The sequence below is a fragment of the Narcine bancroftii genome, chromosome 3 (assembly GCF_036971445.1).
Source record: "Narcine bancroftii isolate sNarBan1 chromosome 3, sNarBan1.hap1, whole genome shotgun sequence".
NCBI classification, from domain to species: Eukaryota; Metazoa; Chordata; class Chondrichthyes; order Torpediniformes; family Narcinidae; genus Narcine; species Narcine bancroftii.
Genome location: NC_091471.1, coordinates 178,131,297 through 178,145,681, shown reverse-complemented (window position 1 = coordinate 178,145,681; position 14,385 = coordinate 178,131,297). Strand labels below are relative to the sequence as shown.

The window sequence follows — 14,385 nt, the reverse complement described above, 5'->3', positions numbered from 1 at the left end:
GCTTTCAAAGAACTTTCCCAATCTATCCACCCCAACTTGCTCCTTACATCATCATAGATTTTTTTTATTTAGAATTGGCACCCCAATTTCAGATTGAACTGTGTCATTTTCTATCTGAATACAGTCATATGGCCATTCTTTCATAAAGAAAGCCCGATGAACAGATCATAAAATAACCAAAAGAATACAAAGAGCCCATGCCAACTTTTATTAATACTTTTGCACTGCACAAAACAAGGCGTCCTTAGTTGGCCCCTCAATATATTAATTAAAAAAAGACCTCATGTCGATTCAATTACTTATTCAATGAGCATCACCTTATTGCTGTTAACTTAACCTGCCCAGTCTTCTGCGCTGAAGTCAACCACTTTTTTTTTTAATCTGTTAATTATTAATCTGATATGTGCAGTGCCTAATTGTTCAACACTTTTTGGAAGCCAAAAAATGACCCCAACCTTTCCAATTCTTACCCCCAAACCAAAGAGATTTCAATTCTACATTATGATCTGCCAAGTCATGATAATTTATCACCCCTCATCAACAGCAATGCAGAAGCACATTTTTTTGTCTTTGCATATTCTTCCTAAAAGGCAATTATTCTTGAACCTTCAGATCCCAGCTTTGGTCACGCTGTAGCTTTGTTTTTATAATAAATTAGATAATTACGATTTATTGTTGTTTGTGCTTTTAATTTGCCTTGTTACAAATGTTGCGAGCATTTAAATATTGAATCTTTAATTTTTGCACTTTCATATTTAACCAAATAGAATTCAGCATCCAAGAATACACCATCATCTTCTCATGGCAACTAACGCAAGCTAACAGCTAGAAAAATATTCTCAATCATTCCACTCACCCCTCTCTAAACAGAAGAGTAATGTTTAAAAAAAAAACAAATAGTTCATTGTACCTGGTAAAAAAGCTGGCAAGAGTACCCAATTTTCTGTATTTACTCTCTTGTTCTGAAGAACTGTCAGCTTGCACGTAAGTTTCTCTGGAAGAATTTAGACTGATGTCAGTGAACTGTGCCTCATCAGTTTCCAGGGTTACAATTGCACTCGAATCACTGGTCACCAGACTGTCTAAAATATCTTCATTGCTAACGGACAGGGTTGTGGATAGTTCTGTGCTGAGGCTTGAAATACTGCTTACGGACATCTCATCTGCTTTGTTTACTCCTCTGGCAGAGGGACTGTAAAGCTTCACATTATCATAACCAGAACGAGGGAACGTGGACGATTTTCGTAATGCATTGTCATTCTCAAGTCGTGTTGCTGGTGAGCACATGCCAGGTGGGAGACTACCTGAACCTTGTCCAGGTTTGTCATGTGAAAATCCAGCACACTGGGATGAATCAACATTGTTCGTTCTGACATTTAATACACCACAATGGATAGGTTCTGGGTTTCCGACCTCCAGCGTGGGAATACCAGAGTCCTCAGAATTAAGGCTATTGCTGTCTTCATACCTAGAACAGTGCAAATTGTGCTTGTATGTTGGAACGGACAATGACCACCTTGTTTTTACTTCACAGTTCTGAAAATTCACAACTTCACAACTTTCACCACACTGCCCAGCGGAAGTCATGAAGTCAGTCCAAACTCTGTCCTCCAATATCTTCGGTGTGTTGCTATATGTACCTGGAAAAAAGTAGAGGTAATAATTAATTTTGAATAAAAAACAATTTATTTTTTTTTAAATGTCTAAAAACTGTTAGAAACACATAATAACCGAGATTGTAAAAACAGCTTTTCAACCAAAATTGAAAAAAATTACCATTGGAACAAAACTGCAAAATCAAAATGCAGAATTGATTAATTAGTGCTATCTCTCTTTGAGAAAATAAATTAATTCTGGTTTTGAACCAAACAATTTCAACAATATAAAAGTGACATATTAAATATTTTTCTTCACTCAATTATAGTTCAGTACCAAACGAGGAACAATATTAAGCACAGTACAAATTACTGTATTAAGAGAAAAAACCCAAGCAGAACCAGATCAGCCATGATCAAAATGAGAGTATGTGCAGCAATCTGGAAATATCAATGCAGTTGTGTCAGTACAAAAATATCATAACCCAAGAGAAGACAATGAACATCTGATATGGAAAACAAGGAAAATCAATTGAAAATGTCATCTACTCCAGACAACTATTTTATTAAATAACTGGAAACAATTTTGAGATTAACTTGCTAATACAGAAGACCATGTTAAAGAACTGGAGATGGATTAACTCAGGATCATTCGGAAAGCAGAGGCAGTGAGGAACTTCAGGGAGATAGTCACATCTACAAGTCAGGAGAGAGATAAATGGGTCACTGTTAGGATAGGGAAGTGGAAGAGACAGTGCAGAGCACCCCTGTGGCCGTTCCTCTCAACAAGTAAACTATTTTGGATACGGTTGGTGGGGAAAATCTACCACGGATAAGTCATGGTGGTCATGTCTCTGGGACAGAGGCTGGCCCCTCAGCTCAGAAGGGAGGGTGGGGGAAAGAAGAGGAGAAGTGCAGTAAATGCGGTCTCGTTGGTTAGGAGAGCAGATAGGAGGTTTGGTGAACAAGATTGAGGCTCCCAGATGGCATGCTGCCTCCCAGGTGCCAGGGTCAGGGATGTCTCTGATCAGGATCATAGCATTCAGGAGGGGGAAGGGAAGCAACCAGATGTCATGGTCCACATGGGAACCAATGACATAGATAGGAGTAGGGATGAGGTCCTGAAGAGGGAATATGGGGAGTTCAAAAAGTTAAAAGGCTGGCAATCTCAGGATTGCTGCCTGTGCCATATGCCAGAGAAGGTAGGAACAGGAAGTTGTGGCAGATGAATACATGGCTGAAGAGTTGGTGCAGGGGGCAGTGGATCATTGGATCTCTTCTGGGGAAGGTCTGACATGTACAAAAAGAATGGGCTGCACCAAACTGAAAAGGGACTGATATCCTGGCAGGCAGGTTTGCCAAAGCATTTGGGGAGGGTTTAAACTAATTTGGCAGGAGATTGGAGGGGGGGGGGGGGGGGGGTGGGAATCAGAATGTGAGTACCGTGATTAGGGGTAAAGGACAAAAGCTGTGTTTTGAGTTGGTGAGGAAGGACAGGCAGGGGTCAAAACATAAATGTAACCATTTAGAGGGGTCAAAACATAAATGTAACCATTTAGAGGGGTCAAAACATAAATGTAACCATTTAGAGGGGTCAAAACATAAATGTAACCATTTAGAGGGGTCAAAACATAAATGTAACCATTTAGAGGGGTCAAAACATAAATGTAACCATTTAGAGGGGTCAAAACATAAATGTAACCATTTAGAGGGGTCAAAACATAAATGTAACCATTTAGAGGGGTCAAAACATAAATGTAACCATTTAGAGGGGTTGAATGTGCTTATTTCAATGCTAGAGTATTAGGAATAAAAGGGATGAACTTAAGTGCATGGAATTATTATGTTGCGGCCATTACTGAAACTTAGCTGGAGGAAGGGCAGGATTGACCAAGTTTAGGAGTTTTAAAAGGAATAGGATTAGAGGTTAAAAAAAAGGGGGTTGGGGAGTAGCATTATTGGATGGGGCTAGTATCACAGCTTTAGAAAGGGAGGACACTGAAGAGGGAGTGCTAACTAAGTCGGTGAGGGTAGAAGTCAGAAATAGGAAGAGAGCTATCACTGCCCCCAAATAGCCTTGGGGACACGGAGGAGCAGATAAACAGGCAAATTTTGGTATGGTGTGGAAAATTCAGGGTTGCAGTTATGGGTGATTTCAATTCCACAAAATTGGCTGGCACCTCCTGACTACAAGAGGGATAAATGGGGCTGAATTTGTCAGGTGTGTTCAAGAAGGATTCCTGACACAATATGTGGACTGGCCAATGAGAGGAGAGGCCATAATGGATCTAGTTCTCGATAATGAACCTGGGCAGGTGGCGGACCTCTCAGTGAGGAAGCATTTTGGTGAGAGTGACCACAACTCCTTTTGCTTCAGCATAGCTATGGAAAAGGATAAAAACAGACAAAAAAGTTAAGTGCTTAATTGGGAAAGGGCTAATTATGAAAGGATGAGGCAGGAAACGGATGTTCAACAGCGAAAGCACAGAAGTAATGTGGAACAGTAGTTCTCAACCATTTTCTTTCCACTTTCGTACCACTTTAAGTATTCCCTATACTATAGGTGCTCTGTGATTAGTAAGGGATTGCTAAGGTGGTATGTGGGTGGAAAGAAAAAGTTTGAAAAACCACTATTTTAATCATACCTAATTGACTCATTATGTGCACAGTTTCATAACTCCAAAGGAAATGGGCCAATGACAATTTTTCTCCAGCAAAATATTTCAGTAACAATTCAGTCTAGAGCAGTAATTCTCAACCTTCCCTTCCCACTCGCATACCAACTTAAGCAATCCCTTACTAATCATAGAGCACCGAATGGCTTAAGAATTAAAGTGGTATGTGAGTGGAAAGAAAAAGATTGAGAACCAATGATGTGGAGAAAGTTTAGGGACCACTTGTCCTGGGGCAAGGAAAAGGTGGGAGGAAAAGGGAACCATGGCAAACAAAATGGGTCAGAGAAGGAAACATTTGTTAGATATAGATATCAGGAAACAGAAAGGTCTCATGAGAAATGTATTGTAGCCAGGAAGGAATTTAAGAAAGGACTAAGAGTGCTCGAAGGGGGCATAAAAAGGCAAGTATGATTAAAGAGAACCCCAAAAGTCTACATATTTTTGTTTGGGGGCATAAAAGGTTCCTGAACCACGAATGGTCCATCAAGATCCAGATGGGCAGGTTTGAGGCAGTCAATGAATATGTGAAGAACAGAAGGATGACGAGATTGAAGGTGGGGCCACTTAAGGATAAAGGAGACAACATGTGCCTGGAGGCGGAGGAGGTTGGGAAGGTCCGAAATGAATACTTTGCTTCAGTTTATACAAGAGAAAAGGACCTTGATCAGGATGAGGTCAAAATATAACAGGCCTGTGTGATGGAGATTAAGAGGAAGTGTTGGATCTTCTTAAAAACATTAAAATTGATAATTCCCCAAAGCCAGATGTGACATAGCCCAGGTTGCTGTCGGAAATGAGATAAGAGATAGCCGGGACAGTAGCTATGATTTTTGAATCCTCTAGCTGCAGAAGAGTGCCAGAGGATTGGAGAATGGCAAATGTCGTCCCCTTATTTCAAAAGGATAGGAAGGAAAATCATGGGAATTATAGACCAGTGAATTTTATGTCAGGGATGTGCAAACTATTGGAGGGGATTCTTAAGTTTAGGATGGATTATAGCAAAGTATTCTACACTGAACTACTATAGACATCAGTGCACATGTTGTGGAATTGTTGTACACATTGTTGAGTTGATGTATACACTGTGGAGTCTAGTGAAAGCCTGACACCTCCAGGCTTGCATGCTGGGCTAAAATACATCACTGATTCAGTCACATGGACAGGAAGTGACATCATCAGTGATATCAGCTCAGATTTCCACAGCACTTGCATCATTTTGGGAGTCAATTCACTTGCTGGTAAGTGGGTTACCATGTCACCCCACCCCCCCCCCACCCAACAAAGAACCGGAAATCCCTCTGCGGACCCCAAAAGTCTACATATTTTTGTTTGGGTGGCCTTCCTCTCCGCCAAGGTTCCTGAACCACGAATGGTCCATCAAGATCCAGATGGGCAGGTTTGAGGCAGTCAATTGCAAAAGCTTTCTCTTTTCCTCAGAGGTCCAAAATGTACCGAACCATTGCATCTTAGTACCTCAAAGGGACTCTCATACAGACATTGGATTGATGCTCGGTGTGCTCCTTTCTAGACAAAAACATACTTGTAGTCCTGCAAGTTCTGGGGTATATAGGACCTGGCCTGACCAAGTTGAAATGTCGGTATTGGCATGAAAGAACTGAGTTTCTCATGGAGCTTGCTTAGGACCGCCCCCATCGTCGTGAGCCTGATACAAATTATCCTGGAACCATCAGGGGTGTGCAATAGACCAGCTCTGCCGATGAAGCACCAATATTATCCTTAAGTGCCGTTTGTATACCCAAGAGTACCCTCGGCAATTCACCAACCCATTTAGGTTCCTGCAGACCTACTACAAGGGCCTAATTCAAATGCTTGTGGAACCTTTTTACTAATCCGTTGGATTGTGGGTGGCACGCAGTTGTGTGGTGCAACTTGGTTCCAAGCAGGCTTGACATGAATTGGCCACCTGTCAGACATGGTGTGTGCTGGCAGACCGAAACATGCTATACAGGCGGAAATGAGGGCCCTGGCAGAGGTGTCAGTAGTCATTTCTGCCAGTGGAACTGCCTCTGGCTACCGGGTGGCTCGATCCACTATAGGGAGAAGAAAACAGGAGCCATGTGACACCGGCCAATATGTTGGCTCAAAAGATTGTGATGGGGCTTTTGTTTGTTGCTGGATTTTGGATGTCTGGCATCAAGTGCACATCTTCATCCAATTACTAACCTGTTTTTGAAGGCCATACCACACAAATCTGTTGGCTAACATCTGGGCAGTTGTTCCAATCAATGGATGTGCCAATCCATGTACTGCATCAAATACCTGCCATCTCCAGGCCAGCAGAATGATTGGGTGAGGACAAACTGTTGATACGTCACACAGGAGTTTGAGTTTCCCCGGGCCTACCAGAATTTGGGCTAAGGTCTGCATGGATTGTATGGCCAGGCGAGACAGCACATCGGCCACTACATTGGTTTTTCCTGAAATGTTTTCAATGGCTGTTGTGAACTCAGAAAAATATGATAAATGTCTCTGTTGACGAGCTGGGCATGGATCTGATACCTTAGGGAAGGCAAATGTAAGTGGCTTGTGGTCCATAAAAGCCATGAAATAGCGTGCCTTCTAGAAAGTACCTGAAATGTCTGATAGCTAGGTACAGTGCCAACAATTCTCAATCAAAAGCACTGTACTTGAGTTCTGGTTGTCTTAAGTTCTTGCTAAAGGCCAATGCTTTCTAATGCCCATCAATGTACTATTCAAGCACCCCTCCTACTGCCATACTGGACACATTTAATGTCAGGGCTGTTGGGACATCCTTTCATGGACCAGCAATGCAGTATTAACCATGTGCTTCCTTGGCGTTCTCGAATGCTGCCAACGATTCTTTGTCCCAAGTAACATCCTTTACCTTGTCTGACACCAGGGCGAAGAGGGAGTGCATGAAGCAGCCGCTGATGGTAGAAACTGGCGATAAAATTTCACCATTCCAATTAACTCCTGGAGGCCTTTAACTATGCTCGACTTAGTGAATGCCCAGATCGCCTCAACCTTTTCCAGTAGTGGCTTTGCTCCGTGTTTGTCAATGGTCGCCAATCCGAATTGACACTTGGCTGGATTCATAGTCACCCCAAACTCATTCAAATGAGTGAAAAGCTTGCTTAGGTGGGATAGATGTTCCTGACGACTGCGGCTAGTGATAAGTATGTCATCTAGGTATATGAAGAAAAAGTCGAGATTGCATCCCACTCTATCCATTAAACGTTGGAAAGTCTGCACAGCATTCTTGAGCTCAAAAGGCATCCTTCAGAATTCAAAAATGCCAAAAGGTATAATAATAGCCATTTTTGGAATGTCATCTGGGTGGACTGGGATCTGATGATACCCCTGGACAAGGTCCATCTTGGAAAAGATGTGGGCTCCCTACAGGTTGGATGCAAAGTCCTGTAAATACAGTACTGGGTAACAATCTGGCTCAGTAACTTCGTTCAACCAGTGGTAATCACCACAGGGTCTCCATCCGCCTATGGCCTTAAGTATCATGTGGAACGGGAGGTACAGGAGCTATCAGACCATTGTACAATATCTACGTCCGTAATCCCTTCAAACTCCTCTTTTGCCATATCAAGTTTATCTGGAGGGAGTCTGTGTGCTCTGGCATGCATCAGTGGGCCTTCGGTTGGTATGTGGTTCCGCACCCCATGTTTTGGCATCGCTGAGGTGAATTGCCTTCAAATTAATTATTTTCAAACAAATTTATTATCATCTGATTGTACAAATACAACCCGATGAAACAGCGTTCTCCAGTCTTCAGTGCAAAAACATGCCGACATACAACCAGACAAAACACACATACAATCAAATAATACATATGCAGAGCAAGTATTATATCTATAAAAATGAATAAATATTGCTTTGTACAGTCTGGGGAGGTTAGAGTGAGCAATTCCTTTGGTCATTCAGCATTCTCACTGCCTGAAGAAGCTGTTCCTCAGCCTGGTGGTGTTGCTCTAATACTCCTGCATCTCTTACCCGACGGGAGCAGCTGAAAGATGCTGCGTGCAGGGTGGAAGGGGTCCTCAATGATTTTGCACGCCCTCTTCCGACAACGATCCCAGTCAATCGCGTCAGTGGAGGGGTGGAAGATTGTCCTCCAATCCATTTCTCTGCAGCAACAATACCACACTGTGATAAAGCTGGCCAGGACACTCTTGATAGATCTCCTATAGAAGGATAACATAACAGTGGCCAGCAGCCTTGCCTACTTCAGTTTTCTCAGGAAGTGCGGTCACTGTTGCAGCTTCTTGACAAGTGAGGAGAATATTGTGTGTCCAGGAGAGGTCGCTAGTTAAGTGAACTCCAAGGAACTTTGTGCTCTCCACTCTACTACAGAGTTGTTGATGTGTAGTGTAGTTGTTCTTAGTCCTTCTGAAGTCCACGATCGTCTCCTTCATCTTGTCCACGTTGAGACTCAGGTTGTTACTCTCACATCATTTCATGAGATTTTCCACCTCTTCTCTGTGGTGCGACTCGTTGTTGCTGATAAGGCCAACTACTGTAGTGTCATCTGCAAACTTGATGACTGTTGGAACTGGATATGGTGATGAAGTTGTTGGTCAGTAGCGTGAACAGGAGCAGGCTGAGCACACAACCCTGAGGTGCACCAGTGCTCAGCGTGACGGTGCTCAATATCCTGCTACTGACCTGGATAGAATGTAGTCTTTCCATTAGCAAATCCAGAATCCAGTTACAGAGAGGGGTGCTGGGTCCCAGCGAGGACAGCTTCTTCACCAGCCTCTGGAAATGATCATATAAAACAGCAAGATGAAGTCAATGAATAGCATCCTGGGGTATGAGGCATCATTCTTCAGTGGGCCAGGGCAGAGTGAAGCGACAAGGCTATAACATTGTCTATGGAATGGTTTCTTCTACAAGCACATTGAAACGGCTCCAGCATCCCTGGCTGATCTTAGTGCCATGGTAGCCCCTGTCCAGAAGGCAGCATCATGAGCTCTGAGAAGGGCCCAAAACTCAAACAAGAAAGTTGAACCACCTCACCCATGACATTCCATTCAGTACGGTCCCCATAAATACCTCAGGGATGGCCACAGACCAGAATTCAAGTGGACCAGCCACAATAAATACAGTGGCTAAAGAGCAGGTCAGGGGCTAGGTATCCTGTGGTAAGTGACTTGTTTCCTAACATCCCAAAAATTTTCAATAATGCACAAATGATGACTATTCTGCACTTATTGCAACTCCAACATCATTCAAGAAGATTGAAATACTTCAGTGCAAAGTAGATTTCTTTATTGGGTTCCTGATCAACTACCCCAAACACTATTCTTTTTAGTAGTGGTGTATTGTGGCAGCAATCATTAAAGTTGTTGTGGCGCCACTTCCCAAAATTATTACATTTCTCACTAAGGGCAAGAGCAGCAGATGCACACTACCAGACTTGGAAATATGCCACCAGTCCTTCAAGCCTTACTGAATTTTAATACAGATGCCTAACCTTTTATCCAGGATTGTCAGGACCAGACACATTTTTCAGAATCTTCCAGATTTTTAAATCATTTTGATTTCCGTCCCTTTAAGCCTGCCCGAGTTGCGCTGCGCTGGCATCTGCACTCCCACCCCCCCCTCCCGAGTCACGCTGCCATCGCCCACCTCCCAAGCCGCGCTGCCATCTCTACCCCCCCCCCCCACCCCCAACCGAGTCGCACTGCCATCTCTCTCTCTCCACCCCCCACTATTCCAGTGCCAGGAGAATGACCCACTTCTCTGTTCACCTGCGCTGGGGCTGGTACAGCGGTTTCATCTGAGTTGGGGATTATGGGTAGCAACGACAGCCATTAAGCCATCACCGAGCTGACTGAAAGCAACACGATGCTGGCCAGGCGTCAGTAAAGGTGATTCAGAGGCATTTATAAAGTAGCAGAATGCGACGGGGATGCACTAGAGTTGAGCTAGGTCACGATCAACTTTGATAATCATGTTATATACCGAAAAAAAGTGCCAGTTTTTGGAATTCTGAATAAAAGGTTAGCCACCTGCACTGTATATTTGACCACACCAAATGATGGGAATACCTTCACCAGAAGGACTGCAGTGGCTCAAGGCAATAAGTCACCATCTCCTTCCCTCAGGCAATTAGGGAAGGGTATTAGGGAGTGTCAGTTGCAGGGCTATAGGGTCTGCCCTGTTGAAAGGCTGCATGGAACCAATGGTCCAAGTGGCTTTTTTTGTGTTTTAATAAGTAATAATGCTGACCTTGCCAGTCAAGCTCAGATCCTCAAAAAGAATAAATAATCAAAGATCCACAGAAAACAGCAAAATTTTGAAGACCTTTACTCGGCTTCATTGAAACATTCAAAAGTAAAAGTTGTAAATTAACTGGATATGAAAATAATCTCAGAGAAAACAAACGAATCTTCTCATTTGACAAGGCTGTGGTTTCTAACAGTATTCATGAATGATTTCTGTGAATTCTTTGCATTTGTAGGTAACACCTCAAAAACAATGTGTGTGATGGGTTGCTGATGTATAAAGTTACAAGTTAAACAAAAAATAACAATGTCAAAGAAATGATCGCCCCATGAATCTGACTTTGGTCTTGAAAATACCATTAAAATTTAAAAAAAAACTGATGAGTTACTCTGACCTTTTGGTCAAAGGAATCAGAAATATTCAATCCAACTTCAGTGAAAGATGGCCAAGCCAGTTAAATGTTGTTTATGGACTGATGACTAAACCCAGTCACAAAACACACCTGAAAGATTTTTTAAAAAAACAAATGCAAACATGAAAAGTTTTTTTTAAACCTTCAAGACCTGTAACACGGGATGTCATATGTTGGGGTGGATAAAATTGTGTTTGAATTCTTGTCAAATCTTAAAGTTTTTAATGTCCAGCTGAAGGTTTACTATAAACTTGCATTTATGGTTCCATTCATAAATCTAATGATTGTAACAAAAATTTGATTTAAAACAATTTTTGGACCCATTTTGCTTGTTTCAGACACATATACTAAATTTTATTTTCCCTTTTCCTGTAACAGCCATCTTAAACAATCACTGTTGGCTTTTCATCATTGTTCCTTCCAAAGTGAATTAATTTCATTTGCTGTCTTTATTTCATTGATCTACACTTCAAAGATCACCAAGTCTCCCATTTAAATATTTTCCAAGTCTTGTGCCGCCCATAATTTTGAAATTACAAAGTACAAGTCCATATCATCAAAAAGAGGTATGGCCCAAGTAAAGAACCCACTCTGAACCTGCCATCATACTGTTAACTAAATGTTCATTTTGTGCTTTGTTTAATGTACCGTGACTATGTAATATGGATGTGAAAAGATGTATTTTTTGTCAATAATTTGTGAATAATGTTTTTTTTAAAGAAACAATACATTTTTTATCTGTATGGCCAATTTTCAAAGATCAAAATTCAAGTTTATTGTCAAAGTACATAAATACAACTGGGATACTTTTATAGTGCCATGGATCTTTGAAATACAGAACTTAATCAAGGTTTTCAGAATAAGCAATAAAACCATTTCAATTTGGCAAAGGAAAGCTGCTTTAAAAGTTTCAACCTAAAATGTTGAATTCACAGTACCAAGTTGTAGGAATATGACATTTCCCAAAATTGCATTATTACTACTTGCTTACAATGAGTGCAAAGTGGGATTCTCCACCGCAAAAAATACCAACTTGAGTATTAAATGTATCTGTAAAGACCTACACTATCTTTGAAGCAGAAAAAGACTCCCTCTTCAGAGATCATTCAAATAAATGTAAACTTTTAAAATATATGAGATTGCACATTTGTCATATATGCATCTGGCAAGAAAGCACATTACATTGGAGGAAACAAAAAGTGAAATTATTCATGGTTGAGAAAAGCAAATATGATTCATCGGATTGAAAAAAAATGTTAGTTTTATTTCTCTTGACAACAGAGAAATTTATCGATTTGGTGCAACCCCTTACACAATATTCTGTGGAAGTTCCTGTACTCAGAGTTCAGCAGTCAAGGCAGCACGTTCTCATCATCTTCAAGGCCAATAATGGATGGGCAATAAATGTTGCCTTTGCCAGTGACACCTATTCACTTTTGGGTTAACCCTACCCCTAAAACTTTGTAATAAATATCACCTGCTGCTTGTCTGGCCATCCTGTATCATATGCATTGCTAACTACCAATTTCCAAGCTGGTTATCACGTGGAAATGTCCTAGAAAGGACAAACTCACAGCAAAAATACTAATCACAGGAATGACTCAAAAAGTGCCACTGTCTACTATAGGGGAAATAATTGTTTGAACTAATCTCAAGAGATTAGCCCTCAAGCTTTCCCACTATTATATATGATCAAGGTGGAACTACTTAGAACCTTCTATGCCAAATTCCCATACCCCTCAAATTGTCAAATCCTTTAAAGGTGCATTAAGCGCTTCAAAGACTTGAAATGGGCTTAGCTTCACAACTGTCAAGGCAAAATGTTCTAGAGATTCAGCACTTCCCGCAAAAAAAATTATGCACCTCACTTTTAATCCCATGTTTGAGACTCTTCAAACATCTCAAAATGTTTAATTAAGGTCATTTCTCATTCTTCTAATCTCCAAAAAACACAAATCTAATATATTTAGCCTTTCTGGATTAGATAATCCTCTCATCCAGGAATCTACTTTGACTTCCTTCAGTCAGAACAAATTCTGTACAGCACAATTCTCTACTTTCCACCTCAGCCAGTTTCCTGTTTGTGCTACTGTTCATAGGGGGTTCTCCTAGTTGCAGGGAAGCACTGCACCCTTTTGTGAACTAGACCCCAAGGGAGGCACAGCATCCAGGACACTTGCTATCAGAACAAAACAGTTTTATCAAGTTTCATCCCATTAGCCCTACTTTTTCTTTTAAAACGGTGGCAAAATATTCTGCCTCGCTAGAAACCAATACTCATTGACTAGTCAAAAACGCCATTGGTCACTCCAGACAATCATCTGTAACCCAATCAGTTCTAAACCTGACATTGACTCCCTCGCTTCTGCACACGAGACGGCAGATGATTGGGAGGGATGGAAAAGGAAGGGAGCGACTGAGATGACGAGGAAGGGCATGCCACCGGAGAAGGAGCAGGGAGGTTGTCATGGGAGTAGAAGGTGTAGGATTACCGACGGGGAAGGAACAGAAGATCTGGAACGGGGGGTCCGGACGAAGAGGGGATTGGAAGAGGAGCCGCAGGTGGGCGCTGACCAGCAAGGAGGTGTGAAGATTGCGGGCTCAGTAAACCGAAGGAGCGGAGCCGGAGCTCTGTGCTCACCTCCCCGGGCCTTGGTAAAGACGCGGACCCTCCGGGAGGACATCGGGCCCGGAACAGAGCTGGACGCATCGTTCTGGTCACCATTGAGTTGGTCTGCAGATGGGGCGGCTCCGCCACTAACTTCACTGGGTTCTGCTGGGTCCTGCGAGCCACCTTCCATCGGCTTCAGTCCGGCGGCTGACGCTCAGCTCCGAACCAATTTGCGGAAGTACCTTGGCTTCACGCTCCTTGCCGCCGCCATTTTTAATTATCTATGACGTCACACAAAGAGCGCGATCAGTCGAGTCTTCGACTGCGTGATCGATCCTTTCAGGCCAAAGCAATGGATTGCACCCGGCGAGGCGGCCGCGCACGCGCACTTTCCGGCAGTGGGTGCTGGAACTTTGGACCCGACCTGACTCGGCAGACAAGATTGAAAGCGATAGTTTCGGATGACCAGCTTGTTCCAGCGGGAGCAGAAACCCTTATTTCTCCGCTCTCGACCATTGCTGACAACCTGCCCTGAAATGACCAGCAACTGCAGTTTGCACCCCCCCCACCCCCGATCCTGTTTGCGACCAACCGGTTGCGGTGAAGTCGCAGCCCCTCGCAACCGGGATAAACATCATCCGTGTCACCCAGTTTATCTCAGTCCAAGGTTCCCACCTGAAATGGTCACCAACTCGTTCTGCCTTTGGCCCGCTGAATCCCTCCAGTTTATCATGGTTTCTTCACTTCGTTCGGTGCATCTGTCTCCCTTTGCGAATTACTTTCTTTGATTTCAGACTTGTGGTGATATGTTTTCTCCATTGTACATAGTTATTGTGGGCTACTGTATATATGGAGCCGGCCTCATAC

At 42.6% G+C, this 14,385-nt stretch overlaps 1 protein-coding gene across 4 annotated transcripts in view; it reads right to left on the bottom strand.

The window, feature by feature from the left end:
• The window catches only part of LOC138757894 (TBC1 domain family member 14-like), a 95,356-nt gene extending 81,537 nt beyond the window's left edge, over window positions 1–13,819 (bottom strand). For all 4 annotated transcript variants that reach the window (XR_011353953.1, XM_069925980.1, XM_069925981.1 and 1 more), the window contains exons 1-2: window positions 13,549–13,819; window positions 911–1,640 (exon numbers count right to left, since the gene is read on the bottom strand). Coding sequence is in view for 3 of the 4 variants with exons in the window: in XM_069925980.1 (XP_069782081.1) it covers window positions 911–1,640; window positions 13,549–13,708 (890 nt within the window). In the remaining variant the exon portion in view is untranslated. The remainder of the gene's footprint in view (window positions 1–910; window positions 1,641–13,548) is intronic.
• Window positions 13,820–14,385: the final 566 nt, after the last annotated feature.